General features: G+C 36.0%; 1 protein-coding gene across 1 annotated transcript; it reads left to right on the top strand.

Moving 5' to 3' along the window:
* Positions 1-2616: 2616 nt before the first annotated feature.
* On the top strand, positions 2617-5871 carry LOC124408192 (ras-related protein Rab-27A). Its single transcript, XM_046884941.1, has 5 exons — positions 2617-3175; positions 3370-3440; positions 3736-3850; positions 4953-5065; positions 5285-5871. The coding sequence occupies exons 1-5, from the start codon at positions 3032-3034 to the stop codon at positions 5466-5468; spliced, it is 627 nt and encodes a 208-aa protein (XP_046740897.1). The 5' UTR covers positions 2617-3031; the 3' UTR covers positions 5469-5871.
* The last annotated feature ends 14069 nt before the right edge of the window (positions 5872-19940 follow it).

The following is a 19940-nucleotide window of genomic DNA, read 5'->3' as shown; positions in this document are numbered from 1 at the left end:
CGGAAAAGCGTCATGCGAATCGATTTCCAGACAAAAGAATTTTCGGCCAAAAAAACTCCAAGGCTAACCCCTTTGCATTTCTGACGAAAATTTCGACCACTTTGAAAAGTGCTGCAATTGATTCTTCAGGGTACTATTCCGACGTGATTTTGCGAAAGGAATCGATTAATCGCAGTCCCGATACGCTGCGAGCAACACCTGCAAAGTTACAGCCGGAAAACTGCAGATTTTCATCGCCATTTCTCTGCTGCTGGTCCTACGCCATTTTTCATGTGTTTTCTGAGTTCCTGGGCGTCGAATTAGTCTAGAAAGCGTCATGCGGATCGATTTCCAGACAAAAGATTTTTCGGCCAAAAAAAATCCAAGGCTAACCCGTTTGCATTTTTGACGAAAATTTCGACGACTTTGAAAAGTGCTGCAATTGATTCTTTAGGGTACTATTCCGACGTGATTTTGCGAGAGGAATCGATTATTCTTAGTCTCGATAGGCTGCGAGCAACACCTGCAAAGTTACAGCCAAAAAACTGCAGATTTTCATCGCCATTTCTCTGCTGCTGGTCCAAGGCTATTTTTCATGTGTTTTCTGAGTTCCTGGGCGTCGAATTAGTCTAGAAAGCGTCATGCGAATCGATTTTCAGACAAAAGAATTTTCAGCCAAAAAAACTCCAAGGCTAACCCCTTTGCATTTCTGACGAAAATTTCGACGACTTTGAAAAGTGCTACAATGGATTCTTCGGGGTACTATTCCGACGTGATTTTGCGAGAGAAATCAATTAATCGCAGTTCCGATACGCTGCGAGCAACACCTGCAAAGTTACAGCCGGAAAACTGCAGATTTTCATCGCCATTTCTCTGCTGCTGGTCCTAGGCTATATTTCATGTGTTTTCTGAGTTCCTGGGCGTCGAATTAGTCGGAAAAGCGTCATGCGAATCGATTTCCAGACAAAAGAATTTTCGGCCAAAAAAACTCCAAGGCTAACCCCTTTGCATTTCTGACGAAAATTTCGACGACTGTGAAAAGTGCTACAATTGATTCTTCGGGGTACTATTCCGACGTGATTTTGCGAGAGGAATCGATCAATCGCAGTCCCGATACGCTGCGAGCAACACCTGCAAAGTTACAGCCGGAAAACTGCAGATTTTCATCGCCATTTCTCTGCTGCTGGTCCTACGCCATTTTTCATGTGTTTTCTGAGTTCCTGGGCGTCGAATTAGTCTAGAAAGCGTCATGCGGATCGATTTCCAGACAAAAGATTTTTCGGCCAAAAAAAATCCAAGGCTTATTCCCTTTGCATTTTTGACGAAAATTTCGACGACTTTGAAAAGTGCTGCAATTGATTCTTTAGGGTACTATTCCGACGTGATTTTGCGAGAGGAATCGATGAATCGCAGTCCCGACAAGCCGCGAGCAACACATGCAAAGTTGCAGCCGAAAAACTGCAGATTTTCATCGTCATTTCTCTGCTGCTGGTCCTAGGCTATTTTTCATTTGTTTTCTGAGTTCCTGGGCAGCGGATTAGTCTAAAAAGCGTCATATGGATCGATTCCCAGACGAAAGATTTTTCGGACAAAAAAAATCCTAGGCTAACCCCTTTGCATTTTTGACGAAAATTTTGACGACTCTGAAATGTGCAGCAATTGATTCTTCAGGGTACTATTCCGACGTGATTTTGCCAGAGGAATCGATTAATCACAGTCCTGATACGCTACGAGCTACACCTGCAAAGTTACAGCCGAAAAACTGCAGATTTTTTTCGCCATTTCTTTGCTGCTGGTCCTAGGCAACGCAATAGATGTTACAGCCGAAAAACGCGTGATTATCATCGTTTCTTCTCTGCTTCTGGTCCCACGCAATTCCTGATGTGTTTCCTGAGTTGCTGGCCGTCGAATCAGTATAAAAAGCGTAATCTGAATTGATTTCCAGACAAAAGATCCTCCGGCCAAAGAAAATCTAAGTCAGCCTTAGGTTTACATAAGTCGAAAAATCCTTTGTCTCCAAATTGATTTGTATGACACCTACTATACCAATTAGATCTACCCGATCTTAGAAAAAATATCAAAAAGAGCGTACACCAACAACAGAGAAATAACGAGGAAAATTTTTTTTTTTTCGCCCGTACCTCAGTAGCTGCTGCTCGCAGCGTATTGGGACTGCGTTCAATCGATTTCTCTCACAAAACTACCTCGGAATAGTGCAAGAAGGAATTGTTTGCAGCACTTTTTTAAATCGTCGAGATTTTCGCTAAAAATCCAAAGTGTTCAGCCTTACTTTTTTTTAGGCCGAAAATCGTCAATTTTTACCCTCCCTTCAACTCGACACCCGTGAAAATTTAACCTTAGGGTAGATTTACATTCGCACGGCGGCGTGGAACGCGATCGGTCAGTAACCAATCAAAATCAACGAAATCTAGTGGACACTATATTTTACTAGGCGCGGCGGTGCGAAGCGCCGTCGAGCGATAACCAATCAAAATGCCTTAAACATAGTGTTCACTAGATTTGGTGCATTTTTATTGGCTACCGCTTGACTGCGCTTCGCGCAATGGAAACTCGCCACGTTTGCATCGTGCGCACCAAGTCCAGAGCCAGACAGTGAAACACTAACAGACCAGTTAACAGCTGGTTGACGGTTGGCAATCAACTGTGAGGTGCGATGAGTTAGTGACACGGTTTTATTTGTATTTTACCGTAGTGTAGTTTATAGTTCTTCTAATTATAATCCAGTCTATCACTGGATAGTTTAGCAAAATTTATTCATTTCTCTGCACCGCATTCGCATGATATTTCGCTGTATTTAGCCAAAGTAATCCGTTCTTAGCGTCGGCAACAGGTGTCAAAAGCAAAAAGCTCCAAGTAGTTTCTCGTGTACACATCCAAAGACTGTTTACTGACGAAAATAGTTACCTAATTCCACTAATCATGTGTCCGCTGTGCTTGCTTGCCTTTTGAATACATTTCAAATTTTATATCTTCACTCATCAGTTTCTAATCCAAGCCGGCAATTAGCTTTCTTGATTCATCTGTCCAAAAAATGGATTATGACTATTTGATTAAATTCTTGGCACTTGGTGATTCTGGCGTTGGAAAAACAAGCTTCCTTTATCAATACACAGACGGTGTATTTAATTCAAGATTTATATCGACTGTTGGGATTGATTTCAGAGAAAAAAAATTGGTAAGAATTTAATTACAATTGTTCTTACCGTATTAATCTATTGAACAGAAGTGGATTTCACATTTTCCACGATGTTTAAATTTTTTTTCATTTCGATGACGCTTTATCGATGAATATACTAATCTTGAGAGCTGGCATCTTAATCAGCAGCAAAAAGATTGCGATTAATGTATTCCTTGCAATTGTTTCTGCAGGTGTACCAAACAATGAACGGCAGAAGCCAGAGAATTCATTTACAACTCTGGGACACAGCTGGGCAAGAAAGGTAATTATAGCCTCAACGCTGTTCGCAAGTTTGCAGACATAGCGATGAACACTCATTAGTAATTTAAGTACCGATTCGAATCCAATATCGTAATAACAACATTATTGTCGTTGCATTGAAAGGAAACAAAGAATTCATTTGACTATATCACAGTATCCTTAAAAGTTATAGCTATCTTGAAGTAGTTATCTATTCATAGTAATATCTAAGTTTCTTGCAACGCTAGTCAGTGTAGCCAATTCTGTGCTTTTGATCATTTATTAATTGTGCTGCTTTTTTAAAATCACTTTCCTAGGTTCAGAAGTCTGACTACAGCTTTCTACCGAGATTCAATGGGATTCCTGTTGTTGTTTGACTTGACAAACGAACAGTCCTTTCTGGAGGTCAGAAACTGGCTGGATCAGCTGAGGGTATAATAAACAGTTAAATCATTTTAATATAGGTGTAATAATTTAAAACTATTGTAATTTAGATGATATCTCACTAGTTCATGTCTAACAATAGGTATTAACATAATGAAACATGAATAATAAATCACTATTCTGAAGCTTCAGACAGAGATTTTGAAGAAATTGGGTTTGCAAAATATTAATATGTATTGCTTTATTATGGCTCACTGAGTTTCAGACAATTCTAAATTTTGGTAGTGAAAATATTTCTATAAATTCTATCTTCTTCATTATGTCTCTTCAAAACCTGGTAGTAATACATAAAGTATGGCTTGCATCATTCCAGAGAAATGGGAGACTTCGACAGAAAAATATTTCAGATAAAAATCACTAAAACCTAGCTAAATAATTCGATATTTCTCTACGAAATTCGAAAAATCCTCTGTAAAATTCTCTATGGAATTTTTATAACCAGACAAATAGTAAAAATTTGTACACGAAAATTGTTAGCAGGGTTAAAATTTATCTTTAAGCTGAAAGTTATTCAGTTTTATTCTTGACCTACTTTCAATTGGCTACCTTGTTGAACAATCTTAATTACTTGGCTTGATATGCTCTGCTGCACAGGAAGTTACAAGCAGATATCTTTTGAAATACTCATGTGTTTACAACTGACACATATCGCTTACACACATGACCTGTATTTGATGATACTCATACCAGTAGTAGAATATTTATATACAATTTTCTGATGAAGCAGCCAAACGTGTTAAACTTTTTGGAAATAGAAATATGCAGTTTGGTTTTATCCTTATAATTTTATAAAAGTATTGGGGGTTCGAGGTATTACAAAAATTTTGATTTTCGGACTTTACTACTTTATCCAAATAAATATTAGAACCATTCGTTGCTGATATACAGTTGTACATTGTCAGCACAATTTATTTACAACAATTATCGTGACTTAAAAATTTCCTGGAAGGTGGTTGATGAATTATAAATAAGAACGTTAATAATTTATGATAGTACTTAAATTTATAATTTGTATTTAGTATCATTTTCATTTTTTCTATCAACAAACTTTTTACTCTGTTGTACCTTGATTTGTTTATTTTTTTTACAGACGCATGCGTACTGCGAAGACCCTGATATAATTCTTTGTGGAAACAAGTCTGACCTTGAAGACCGTCGTGTAATCAGTGAATATAAAGCACGGGAACTTGCAGAAAAGTATGGGTAAGTTTTGACAAACTTTGTTATATTGATTTAAGAAGAGAGAAAATAACAGTCGTTCTGACAGACTAAAATTCACAGCTCCGTTTATCAATTTTATTTACACTTCATATTCTGAAAAGTCAATTTTTCAATCCACGTCTTATGCTATCTTGTGAATGCCATAAGTTTTTCTGCCCAAAAATAAAAAAATAGCTAATCATCTGTAATAATGATCCACAGCCTAGGCTACTTGGAGACTAGTGCAGCTACGGGGCAGAATGTTGCTCGAGCAATAGAAGTGCTGCTTGACCGTGTTATGCGAAGAATGGAAGCTACGGTAGACAAGTCTGTACTGCCGCATCAACGAGGTCTCCGCTGTCACGACACAGATATTCCGCCACCAACTTCTTCTTGTTACTGTTGATAACGGCTGCTTATGATTCTTGCCAGAGTATTTTTCTTGCTGTGTTCATCTATATGTTTTACCCATATTTTTATGAATTTCACAAATTCCGATACCAATATTTTTCACAAATATCAAGAGGTCTCGGATTCTCATTTATTCTTGTTATCCTTATTCAAGTCTTCTTGAATTTCAAGATATTGCTTGTAAGAAAATATGCTTCGAACCAAGAGGGTCTAGAATCTGGGCACAAAAAATCAGTCGTTCTACTTACATACCAAATTTTATAGTAAAAACTTCTAATGTACTGATACAATGTTGAGATAATTTTGAACGCCGATTGATTATTGTCAGTTTAAAAAATTTTCTAATTGATACTATACGTCCAAGATAAATGTAAGAATTTTGAGGAATATTTAAAATTGTAAAAACTAATGATGCAGGGTCTAAACATGTCATGGATAACAGATGATAATACTGTGAATAATTACGTCACAGTATAGCTGCAACAAAAATTTCATACCAATTTCTTCCATCTGATCGCCGACTGTAATATTTAGTCAATTAGAATATCTATAAGCTAACGGCTTATCTTTAATGTTTCTAGTCTTCTGATAGCAGAAAATATACCAAAAACTAAAATTTTGAAAAAGGCAAACAATTATACTTATAACTTATCACAGTGGACTTTCAAAGACAATACAAACTGACGATTGTTCGTTTTGTCTTAGAACAAATATTTTTATGCATAATGATAATATTATCGATATTATGCTAGACCAGTTCGTACTATTTCGAGATATTTTCAATATTATAGCGACTTTATTAGAAAACAATATTCATATATATATTTATATATAGGCGATATCGTGTTGAACCTAACTAGTCAATGTGCGTAAATTCAACCAAATTCAATTAAATTGCTGAATCTCTTGATAGAAACATGATGTAACGGATTCTTTTCCTATATTTATAAGTTATATGTTGTGTCTCCAATTGCTTCACCATATACAATATTTTTTAATATTTGACTAACTTTTATTACATACTTCAATATGTATTTTCATATTTTCATTACATTTATACACTTTACAGAGTACACAATGAAACTGTTAGTGTGTTTAAAAATATTTTAAATCACCATTTGCAACCTTTTACCCCAAGAATCTGATGTATCTAGTCTAATTATAAGATTGAAAATTTCGAGAATTCAATCTCGAGCCAATGTTATAACATTGTTAGAAAAGAGATATTCAAGAAAACTCAAGATTTCTATCTTGAAATTTCATTCTAATGTCAATTTGTATGCTCACTGATATTTTCTTCAGTCGTTTCATTTTATTTCATTTATGTTCCAACAAAATGAGGTAATGAGACACGTGTCAGGAAAATTTTCTCACAAATACCTACTTAAATAAAAAAATAAAGAAACATAAATTAATAGCGCATGCACCGGAAATACGACCGGAAAATATTTATTTCTGTTTCAAATCTAGATTTTATTACAGGAAGTATAATAATTGATGAATCTGAAAAAATTCATATTTCCAAAGTCACAGAAAAACATTTAAAAAAACCAGAGGCTGAAAAGTGCTTATTAATGTTCGTCTGTTCTGACTTCTTTGTTGACACGTCGTTCACTATCATATTGTCAATGTGAACCAACTTACTGTTGATTATTTAATTAAACTGTAATGCTTGTGTCACAATGAAAATAATTAAGTATGTATAGATACGTTGAGTATACGATTAGTGTCCATATTCAAGTAAATATAAGTAATAAAAAATTTATATTTATATGAACGTTGGGATTCTCGAACATTATCGGAAATAATGAATTTCAATTTGGAAAGTTTTTCCCCAGTATTTTTCATAGTTGTAACTATAGCAAAGTTAGTCATATTTTACATATTGTTATGTAGGTGTAATGAGAAAGTAAATATTTGCATCAGACTTCGTACCGTAATTTTGATGAATGAAAAAATTCAATAATTATGTATTCATGGGTATATCGGTACAAAAATAATGCGGTTATTAGTATTATGCTTCAGTGAATAAATGATGCATAAGTTGGATTGTAAAAATGTGATGTATTTTTTGATCGTTAATAATTATAAATAACGTATCATTATCTATGCGCGTATATAATGTTATATAAATATATTAATATTTGTACGTAACCGTGTAACAATTAAAATTGTCACGAATTGCTTCCAATGAATACATGCATATAAAATATTATACAAATGTATGCATGTATATTATGAGATATAATATAAAATAAAGTACCTATAAACTGTATCATTCAGAGTTTCGTTGGTTGTTTGTGGATAATTTTCGTTCACCGTATACTCGGCAATTCCATCATGATTTATTAAAATTTATTCCAATGAATACCTAGCCCTGCAGAAATGATTTATTACCGTAATTAAATTATTCGATTTTCAATAAACTCTACACGCTGCTGAATTATTTGACAAAGTAAAACTCTTCCCATGATATCTGAATAACTCTTCCATGCGCTTTGACAGATGAAAATATTCTCATCGGGACTTTAACTTTTCATCAATCAACGCGAAATTACAGTAGACGTCCCAATTCAAATCAACTACGGATAGAGTTATGAGGAAATTTTGTTTTAACCTAATAAAAATTGAAAATTATTTACGAAAGGATAGGCGTGATAATTAGAAGTAATTAACTTGAAATTCTTGAAATAGAAAAAGAGGCTTGGAAAAGTTTCGGGCGTGGTGTGAGTATACACGGTGTGCCTAGGAGTGCAGCTTCTTTCTCAAAAAAAGTTTCTTTCTCACGCTGGACTTAAGTGAGATGTGTACCAACAGCGAGAAAATACCCTAGATCGGTGGTGCAGATTAACTGTTGTGACGTTGAATCTGCGTGGGGAAAAAATGAGCGGGACTTTAAATTACTCACACCAGAACTTTACATGATGACATTACCTTACAGGGTAGCGTTCGCCAGAAAATTAATTCCCTAGCAATATAGGGATTTCTTTCGACAGTTGGTACACATCTAACTTAAAGGTTTTGACCTCAAAGAAACAGGCGTGTCGTAGGACTCTAGGCACATCAAAAAATGTGACGCTTCCTTCTTCCTCCGAAAACCAAGACCTGTCAATATTTATTCCGGAATAAAATGATTTTCAGTAAAGTTGCGGAATCGATATACCCTGTAATGTTTACATAGAAAGAAACGAGAAAATATTCCAAAGTTAAATAAGGTCCTTCGCCGTATGAAACTTTCCACAGTCGTCTTCTACAGTTTCTACTTATTTTCTCGAAACAATTTCGTGACTTTTATCGTAGGTATAACTTATATGTAATATAACTTGCGCTCTTTACTGCAAAGAGAGGCGAAGAAGACGAGCAGAAGGGGGTAGAAAGATATTGGAATTAAAGTTTTATTTACATTATCAGTATACAATTTCCGCTCAGAGAGCAGATTGAGAGAACGAATATCCTACGACCTCTAACCTTTCTTCCTGCGCAGAAATGTTATAGGTTACGTTTATATCGAGAAGTCCGCTTTAGAATTCGTTTTATCAATTGCCGTGCCTTCCGTACTCTGGAACTATATGAGATACTTCGAACATATTTTAAACTGCGAACAGCTTTGCAGGAGGAAACTGTCATTCTACCGAGATAAACTTTTTCCAACGGTTATACTTGTCCAGTGGAAAATATTTTCGGAAAAAGTTACTTAAAAATTTCTCATCTCTTTTTCAAGCTTCCAATAGAATTTTAAAACTTTTTCAGATTCTTTTTGTTTCTGAAGTTTTGCAAAATTAGTGCATGAAAATATCCATTTAGATCGATTTCGAAATTCTTTGAACCCACGTGTGAGTTCTTACGTTTTCCCATGAAAAGTTAAAATCATTGGAATATTTACAGAAACCTAACTGCCTGTTTGAAGCTGGCGTTCTTATGAACGTTGACGTTACGATATATTTTTAGAAAAATTCATAACGACCAAATTTTGAAGATTGTCTAAAATTTGGCAAACCGATATGAAGAAAAACTTTATCACATTTCGCCAACTCAAACACTATAATTTCATTATAAAATGCCGTATAATAGTGAGATTTTTCATTACGTTAACGTTACTAACTTCGCTTTCATATTTATAACAAAGATTATCACATTCTTAAAAAAAAAAAAAAAAATATGGGACAAAGTTTCAACCACTCATTGCATTAAAATGATCATGGCGTTATTCTACAATCGTTTCCAATTCTATGAAAAATATCTGACAATTTCTTAAACAGATGAAATTTATTTTTGAAACTCGGAAAAAGGATATAATACTTTGTCACACATTTTTCAGAAATATATCCACGATTTTCTCTCATTTGAATTATACAACATATGATATAATACACTAATGAGGCAAAGCTTAGCAAACATACGCATGCAATGAAGTTCGAAACTGTGGCGAGGCTGCGGTCTTTGTGTACCCTTATATCTATGCGTAATTATGGGATGACGGTAAACAATTTGTCATATACGTTCTAGTTCATCACGATATGAGTCCGGTACTTTGAAATTAATTTAATAAACTCAAACATTATTCTACTCGTATATGTATATATATATACAGGGGAAAACTCTTAACTTATTTATACACCGCACATGCGGTTTGCGGCTATGCTAACAAAACTGTTTGCATGTGAGGTATATTAACAAACAAGGTGAGCGGTATTGAAGGTAGAAAAGTAAGGATAATGCGATTACGAAAACAAATTGAACAGGAAAAAGATAAAACAAAGAAAAAGAAGGTTCAGTACAGTTGAGTATATGTGGGCCTTTAAGAGAGATGGTTGACTAAGAATCGATATTTCTTATTATTCTATTCCAAGGTAGTCGTACACGTTGATTATTTATCAAATTATTAAATTCATAAGCTGCGAAGATCTGTGTAAAAATGAAGAGAAGTCGAAAACCCTGGAAAAACATAAAAAAAGATTAGATATCGAAGCTTTATCTGAAATTGCTTCAAATTGGTTATATCTATAGTACAGATTTATTCGATTTCACTCCATAAGGACAAATTTTATTCAAAATACCATTTTCTAAGAATTCACTGAAACACTTCTTTTCATCATGTTGGCAAAGTTGAATTTCTGCAATTTCGAAACATTGCATCGATACTGATTATGTTTATTAAGTTGCTAATATACAACGAAAAAAAATTCATCTCATTGTCAGCGATTATCGTAAAAATAATTTTCTGAAATCAAACTAATCTACTAGATTTTTTTAATTTGTAGGACGTTTTCGAAACAGGAATAATAATAATATAATGTTACTTGGAAAAAACTCGACGCAAGTCCTGCGTTGATGAGAAAAATTCTTTCAGACAACCATTACAGGATGTTCGAGGACAGATCCTTTTATCGCAAGGATATAAGACAGCCAATATATAGGCTCTCTACATCCGTGTTTCGTATCGTCAAAGAAGATGCGTTACACGGGTATAGAAGAGACTCGCCTGTCGGACGGAGTTAATCCTGAATAGCTGCATTAGCCACTCTTATTCAGGATTTCTCGCTTCGAGGATCCTAATCTGAGGCGACTCCAAGAGAATTCAATACAAAGATTAGGCGCTGCTAATCTAACTCCACCAATCTCTTGAACAGCGAAAGTAGCCAGCCTTTACATTTTCACGAATTTACGAGCTACAAGAATTCCTGTCTGGCTCTTGGTCACGTGTGGGTATAATTTTTTTACTTAGAGGGAAGTTAACGAGACCTTAACCATTTTTTTACCGCCTTACTTGGATTTTTACATTTTTTTTATTCCTGACGTTTTCTCTTTTTCTGTCATTTCATGAGATTGACATTTGAAGTGGCGGTGAATTTTGTATCAAGAAAATATGTGATTGAAATGACTAAAAATTTCATTGAACGCAATTCAATCGTTTGATTTAAAAAATATGTCATTCTTGTGTCAAAACAAATTGAGTTTGTTTTAATTCTGTTTTGTTAAGTCAAGAGTTTCTTTAAATGGCGACAAAACAATTCTTTAGATTTAATATTTAAATGGCAGCTCAATAATTCTTCATATTTCTCATTTTCATGAGCGATGTTTGACGGTATTGAAACTCAATAAATACAGAAATACACAATATATGTTATTATTTTGCTTTATAACAGGACAATTGTTCTAGAAATATGTATTCTACAATTTGAATTGTAAGCATAAAGATATCAGGAACTTTTACTTACATAATATGTTTTTATTTTTAATATCTAGGACTATCAACTTGTCAAATAAATATGTTTGAAAATTGCATGATTATTTAGAACAAACAAGAGATGCTAGATCGAAGCAAATGGACTCCAATAAAATCTATTTTGTTACTTCAAGACTTTCTCTTCCTCTGTGCATGGCAGTTACCCGACAACTGATTTTAAAAATATTTAAACCAATAGCCAAGACTGAATCCGATATTAGAATGGAAAGCAACGAAGGATAAAACACGTATCATGCCATTCATACTTGAGTAAATATGACTTACATATTTCCATTTTTATCTAAATACCTACGACCAGGAAGCTTAATTCGAAAATCGACGCCTGGTCTGAGTGAAACCAAATTTTAGACGTAGTCTCGTCCCTGAGACAATTTGCAAAAAGTTTTATCTCACTCCAATTACAGAGGTTTGTTATCGTTACGTATCTATTGCTCCATTATGTTCCTCGAGTAAGCACAGTCTAGTCTGCTACACCGCGTTTTGGCGCTCGACTTACTTTTCGTACAAGTTTGGATTCGCGTGCAAGACTCTGAGCTGCGTAATATAATGTATCCTGGGGTAATCTTTGATCGCAGACTCGTACGAGATAACGATTATGAGCCCTTCCCTCGTTCCAGGAGCCCGATTTCGAACAGACGTACCCTGCTAATTGAGCGGTTAATGAACCGCGACTTCACGGCAGCTGTGACTTGAATGTCTTGGGATCGGCTTAATTAATTCTGATATAGCAATAATTTATAATTGGCAATGTAATCTCATTCGTTTCAACCTGAATGATAATTATCTTTCATTTCATGTTACAAAAATATAACGGGATATCCGGTAACAGATGGCTTCAGGTTCGATACAGCTAGAATTTATTTCACATCGAAGCGAACGGTTATTCTAATTTTATTATTATTCATTTCACTTTTTTTTTTGTCAGATTCGTTTGAGGTCTGACGGTTTAATTATTTCGTTTGAATATAGTATTTGTGTAGAGAAGGCACGTATGAAACAGCGTCCTCTATCGATATTCCTGTATACGTTTTCAGTTCAGAGTAAACAATAATTTTAAAAGTTGCTGGCTACGCTCGACGCTATCTGATATTTATTTCGTTCTATCCGTATACCGGCGATCAATAGGGGCATATAGCTGCAGTATAGGTAACGTTATATTCCTATCGTGCACGTCTATATCCATCTATGGAGAGCAGGGTATATGCAAGTTTTGTTGAAGCCAGTGAAAAGGTGAAAAGTTTCCAAGCACTTTGCTGTAAAGAACATCAAACGAATCGCTAACGGGTTCGTATATGTATGTATAGGTAACAGCCTAGTATATCTCGTATACTGTTGGCTCTTTTATTGTTGGGATGTCTGTTGGAAAATCGAGGAATCAATTCATCTGAAAAGAATTATTTTCAAAAATAAATTTCAACCTTAAGACAAATTACAGGTTAAAGGAAAACTTTTCGTGTCAAGACAAATAATACGTGAAACCTGGCTACAGGAACAGTGATTCTACTTTAAAGTGTATGTATATACTTATAGGTATGCATGTAGAAGTGTACTAAAAAGAAGTATATCACTTCATTCAAATTCTACATGAGTCATAATGCCATGATTATCCTGTATAATTTATCACATAATTCAAAATTCTCGTTCACAATCAGTTAATATTAGACAGACAATACTTACCTGTAGAAAAAAAACTCATCTGTCAACGATTGTAAACAAATTTTAAAAGTATTATTTTGATATTTGATAGCAAAAAGTCATCTTTGGTTAATAGTTTAAAGAATTTTCCAGCAATACTTAAAAAGAAAAAGATTATCGCGAAAGTTATATGAATACAAAATCATCTGAAAACACAAAAACTAAATAGTTAAGTTTTCGAGGACTCAAATACACTAAATGTTTTATTATTTATTTTTTCTTAATTGTAACCAAAGTAAATAAAAATGATTTTCAAATGTCAGGGTAGAAGAAAATTTTTTTTTTTTAATTTTTGTAAATTAAAAACAATGCTCAATAACGTTTATGGAAGTAATTTTTGACTAACTTTTTTAATAAAATTTTAAGGGTAACCCATTTTGCCCGCCCCTCCCCTATATATCCGAGTGGAATCGATCCGCAGATAATAATCGACCATTCCATCTCTGCAATTAGCCGCTTTTATAGATATAACGTGCCTCATTAAAGACCGTTGCGTTAATCGAACCACGGTCTGATTTTCGAGTTGGCTTGCACGCGAATACCGGGTAAATGTATTCTGCAGAGACGCGATGATGGCCTGATGCGGAACAGGCGCACCTGGGTATATCCGGTATTATGTATGTACAACGATTTGGGCTGAAACGGCGTGGAGTTGAGTTGGTTTGGATCAAGTTGGCACAAAGTCGAAGTTATAACTTCGGCTGGCTGGCCTAAACTTTAGCCTCGAGCAGACTTGCTTTCGGGTTTTGTGTTGGTGCTCAAACGTGCAGACTATGTACAGCTACATAAACAACGTTTACGTACACCATCCTCGACAAGGTACATCCATGGACGCTTTGAGAGTAGGTGTAGAACATCGCGCTGCAGTATATAACCAATATAGGTGTACGTATGTATGTATGTATGTATACGAGGAAATTAACGCACAGTTCCCGGCTCGGCAAAGTGCCCGATTCTCTGGTACCTGTAAGCTGCTTCAGCTGTACCAGGGCCTACACCGAATAACGTTTTGCAGACCTGTACAACGTTCATTTCTCATATGATTTCTGCACTAGCCTCAAGGTTTCGACAACCATACCGAGATACTTGTCTAGTGAAAATAGTTATATTCCAACTATGATGATGTTTGATATATCGTACAGACAGTAGTGGCCGACAAATCAAATATAAAATATAATCGCTGTGCGATTAATCGATTAATCGGCAGCTTTGATTTGTCGTTTTCCGATTCATCGATTAATCGAAATTGCCTCATAATAGTTCTGCAGCTCAGTCGGTATATGAGGCTCGTCTCATTTACCATGTTCGAACTATACTCGTCTCTTACCGACGTATACAGATTCTCTAATTCTAGGATGAAATGAGGTGCGACTTATATACCGATTGAGCTGCAGAATTAATATGAGGCAGTTTCGATTAATCGATCAATCGAAACTTTCGATTAAGATCTACTACGTATGTAATTGGTGATGCATCATGTGATGAGCGTCGAACGAGTAAACCCTTCTTATTACTACTTTAAAAACAATGCAGGCCACGTGACATGGACCTAAGTGTTCTCGTAATCAACAATTGATTGGAGGATTTTCATGTCGTGCTGTACACAGTAATATAAGCTAATCGATTAATTGTAGTTAAAACACAGTCCTGTCTCTAAAGGGCTAGACGCTAATTTCTTAGCCACCCATTAGTTTCAAATACAAGAAAGCTGAAGAAAACAAGCATAAGAAAGGAATGAAAACACAGCCAAAGTAAGACCACAGACTGCAGAAAGCTTTAACGTGAACCTTGAAAATTAAAGTGCTCACAAATTGCGTTGAAAATACCGTATAAATTTGTGATTTAGGCAGCAGGAGAATATATTTGAACCATTTGGCAGCCCGTTGTTGAATTATAACAAGGTTTCTTACGGCTATGCTAAATTCACTTGAATATATGCATATCACAAGGTTTCGCATCACCCTCGCAAATTTTTACAGCAGCAATAGTCGACTACTTACGTATAGATATCCACTGAGTGTCCAGAACTTTTTGACCTCATTGTCGAGTTTTATTTCTTCTTACATCCAACTAATCAATACCTGCATTGCTTGCGTTTGGATTATACGGATGAATCAGGTGCGCAGTGAAAGAGGTAAAACGACGGCTCAGAGGCTGCACCTGCAGAAAGAAGTCAGTGAGGTTGAAATTATAAATAAACCGGCACTTCAGTAAAGTTAAGAAAAATATTTAACCAGTTTCCATGATAATCCATTTTGTTTTATAACGCAGAAATTTTGTATATACAAATACGATATCGCACCAGGTATTTTGTTTAGCATTCACAAAGACGTGTTTATCACGTGGCTTCTACGTTAAATTTCATCCCCGATTTCATCAATAGATCACACAATTTTACATGCTGTTTACAAAATTGAAAACACATTTTTCCAGGAGCTAAAATCGCAGAATATTGGAAAATGCACGTAGTATTGTCTGTTTTCCTCTCATCCGAAGCAACAAAAGTATAAGAAATGAAGAGAAAATAAAACTGAAAGCTTCATATCGTCGTATCGTGTCCCGTTGTTACTCTGTACATGCATATAAATTCGCACGTAGATTTGTCCAATATTTATCGCGCGCAAATGGAGATATAGAGAGGGAGCGACTAAAGCGCGATGAAAATCCTTCAAGATAAGCCGGAAATATCACCATTCTGTCCTCGTCTGCCGTTCTTTTGCACCTGCAAACCATTGAGATCGAGTAGCGAGGAACTTGCGGTATGCGGTTAGATAAATCAGTTTGCGTTCTCTCTTTGACGTCCCGATCCCCCTACCACGCACATATACGAATGTAGTGTATCAGTATTATGTGTATACAGCCTAAGGTAGAAGAGCTTTCAAATTTTGTTCAAAAGCATAGAGTCATACAGGGCGCTTCCGAGTAAACACCGCAGTATGTTTGGTTGCCTATCACTGAGGAGCACAAATATCGGCAAGACAGACCTACCGAGTTATCGGTAGGTTACTCGGTAGGTAGCGCGTTTAAAGTCCTCACAAGTGAGTTGGAACTGCCCATGTTGCCAAGTTGTGTGGATTTGCCCAAACAGTTGTTTTGTTGTTTATAACACATGCTGAAGCATTTAGTGATTACATTCCGGTCCACATAACAAAATTTTTGCAAATTGAACGAAATTTTCTTGCAGGATATCACGAGTTGTGTGCATATTAGCTGATTTTACTTTCCAACATGCAGTCAGTTTTGCAATCATAAAATAATTGCCAGTAATAAAGCAGAAATTGATCTAACTTGAGTAGTGTATCTCACGCCTTGCGTATAACATGCTGCAAAGCGGTTAACAATAATGTAACATCGGTTTGCACTGAATATTGGTTGATCAGAATACTGTACGCCACGAGGAACCGCCAATGGTATATGGGGGAATGACGTTAAAGTGATTACATGACTTGACTTGACTAAAAGTAATTATGACTCCGGTCGGTAGGTCTGTTTTACCGATGTTTGTTCCCTTTAGTGGTAGGCAACTCGACATAGTGGGGTGTTTGCTAAGAAACACCCAATATAATCCGAAGATTTAATGTGTAAAATATATGAGGAGAATACAGTGCAAGGGTTGAACTAAATCTCTAACAAGGAAGTAATAATCGGTTATCAAAATTATGTGTTTAATCCGAAATTATGATTTCGAACTATTTTATAGTTTAACATATCATCATTTTCAGTGCGATACCATCGACTGTTGTTTGCCAATCAGAAAAATAGCATTTTAGGTTTAGAGATTAATTAAAACTTAACCAAATCGCGAATTCTCGTGATCTTTTTTGCACCGTCATCCGGTTTGGTCAATTTCCGTTTACGCATGCCGCGTTGAAACGTAGAAAAACGGTATGATTCCGTCGGCCAAAGAAAGCTGAGGAATAAAGTGCGTCGGTTCCTGGAAAAGGAGGGTGACCGAGTTGAGATGGAATAATGAAGGCGCAAATTCCGTTCGTCCCATTTCAAAGTGAAATAGGTTATAATACCTGCATAAAACGCGGAACGCCTCGAGACTACGGCCACAGTTGAAAGACTCTCTTTCCAGCGCTCACGCTTCTTGAAGAGGTATAAGAGAAAAGAGAATATAGCAGAGAGAGAAAAGAATTAGGGACCAAAGAATATGCAGGGGGCTTAGATGAGGAGGATATCTATCCGGGCTGGAGATAGGATAGGATAGGTATGTAAATCTGTCGACGGTTGAAGATCTTCTTCCGGAGACTCACTAGAACTCGAGAGAGTTCCAACGTCTCAATTTTATTATCGACATCAGACTGAGCGCATGTAAGCAGCTTCGTTAAGGACGAATCGGCCGGACAGTCTGAATCGAAATTTAGCTGGAGGGAAAGAACCGTTTAATTTTCCGGCAGTGTTATTCGTTCGAATGATATTGAACAGTTTTGGGACTGTATTTTAGCCGATCGCAACTTTTGGTTCGGACGGTTTGCCCGATTCGTCTTTAAATTTGAATCGATAATAATGACTGAGGATAGTTGCTTGAGATAATTAAAAAGGTCCGTAGTCTCTGAATAAGGTGAATCCATTTTTTTTATCACGTGGACTCTCATTTTTACTTACATTCTCAAAATCCTGTATCAAGATTTCAAGAGCCGATGATATCAATTTTGTATTCGATGTCATGCAGCATGAGGATGCTCGTGTCAATCTGTCACTTTTCTGTTGATCGTTTAAGTGTTGTTTCAAATTCTTCAAAAACATCGTTTTGGAAAAAACGGTGAAAAGCTTTTTTTCATTATCTAGTTCCTCACTTTTATTTGTAAATTTAATGCGGTATGTGTCTTACTTCAGAACCTTTTAATAGTAGAAAGCCATAAGGACCCTTATTTCAGAAGAACTTGATTGACTAAAATGTCATTCAATTGGTGATCTCCAATTTTTTCATTCATTCGCTTGATTAAAATATGCATCAAAATAAGTACTGGATGTAATACTAGTTTTTGTAACAAAAATTTTGTTAGAAATCAGTTTCAATTAGTAAAATTCTTCGTAGTTAGATGGGCTTAGGGTTGTACAGAAAAACTATGCTTACTTAAAGAAAACAATGATCTATACAGTAATTCGTACTGTAAATTAAAATCGCCGTTAATTTGATCGAACTGAAAAACATTCGTGGCAAACAAATTCGTAAAGTAAATTATGCATTTGGCAATTAATTCACTAAATTCTCTTCGCGTGTACACAGCTAAAGCGACATTGTGCTGCAGCTGCATTCCAAACGGTAGTTTGCTCTTCTGATTATCGTAAGTTTGAAAGGTGAAAACGGCAGTACGCATTGGATGAAATTCATTGCTCTTTGTGCGTTGACAGCTCATCGACACAACCCGAAACGACTACGATAATCCAATAATTGGGAATCGCACTTTTGTACCGTTTGATTGGATAATTTGAATGGTATATGAATATCCGTGTGCGCTGTGTTGTCTGCATCGTGCCATATTACCGATCGAGTTATTGGATGAATAACACATTTAGCAGAGGCGGTTGGTCCCCGGATAACATCGGTAATAAATGACGAGTTTCGGCGGGTAACGTGTTTATAGCTAATTCTGTGGCCTGAGAATATATACATATATACATATAGACCTAGAGGTATATATAGATATATATGCAACTAACCCGGGTGCATGTATTATGCACGTAACCGCGGATTCATCCGTTATTCCAACGAGTGAAAACCCTCAGGAACCCGTCTCGCCTATTTATTCGAAAGAAATGTTTCTGCGGTCTTAAATTTATTCCGCACCAATCGCAGATACTGCATCATTCACAATTCTTGGAACGAGGTTTTTACTCCCTCGTTTTCATCCCACAGGAAAAAATGTCTACCAATAAAAAAATTTTACTCACAGTACTCGGACACAGTCGAAATAGTTTATGTTTAATGGTTACATAGGTTTCTGTTTTATCCAAACTAAATCAGATGAGAATTATACGAACCGTCTGAGATACAATTTTGATAATTATTTGAACAAACAACTCGTTTTTTCAATAAAGATTTCCGCGAATTTCTCCTAAGCTTTCCGGAATTTCGTCAATTTTCGAAAGCTCCATAACAAAGTGTATCCATCTCTCGAAATTATAACGAAAACACTGAAGTAGAAAAGGGTAAAAGTTCCATAGAAGCCCCAGGAATAAATCCCTATCCGTTGACCGGTAAAGTAGAATTATTTTCCATCAGCCGAGCACCCATTCTCTAGCGTAATTTAACTTCGCCTCGAAACCTGCTTTGTTTGACGTGTCTCTTCTCGCAGTTCCACACGTAATCCTGCGAGTAGCTGCAACACACATTTGCGCAATTCCAGGACGTTGGTGTACTGCCACACGTCGCTCTGCAAGCTGCAAGCTTCTTCTCACCGAACGAAGATATCTCCGAGAATATTTCCGTAATTTCACACTTCCTGCCTCGCGCTCGTCTCGTCCTGCGCAATGCTGCACAGTGCTGGAAAATGCTGAACATTTCTATTTCAGAGT

Source organism: Diprion similis, chromosome 7 (assembly GCF_021155765.1).
Source record: "Diprion similis isolate iyDipSimi1 chromosome 7, iyDipSimi1.1, whole genome shotgun sequence".
Classification (NCBI taxonomy): Eukaryota; Metazoa; Arthropoda; class Insecta; order Hymenoptera; family Diprionidae; genus Diprion; species Diprion similis.
The sequence above is the reverse complement of the archived record's forward strand: the minus strand, read 5'-3'. Positions and strand labels throughout refer to the sequence as shown.

Excerpts from the sequence above, each read along its gene's own strand:
- LOC124408192 (XM_046884941.1), top strand. The coding sequence starts at position 3,032 with ATGGATTATGACTATTTGATTAAATTCTTGGCACTTGGTGATTCTGGC. Across the intron at positions 3,176-3,369 it reads ATTTCAGAGAAAAAAAATTG|GTGTACCAAACAATGAACGG; the intron begins GTAAGAATTTAA and ends TTGTTTCTGCAG. Across the intron at positions 5,066-5,284 it reads GAACTTGCAGAAAAGTATGG|CCTAGGCTACTTGGAGACTA; the intron begins GTAAGTTTTGAC and ends AATGATCCACAG.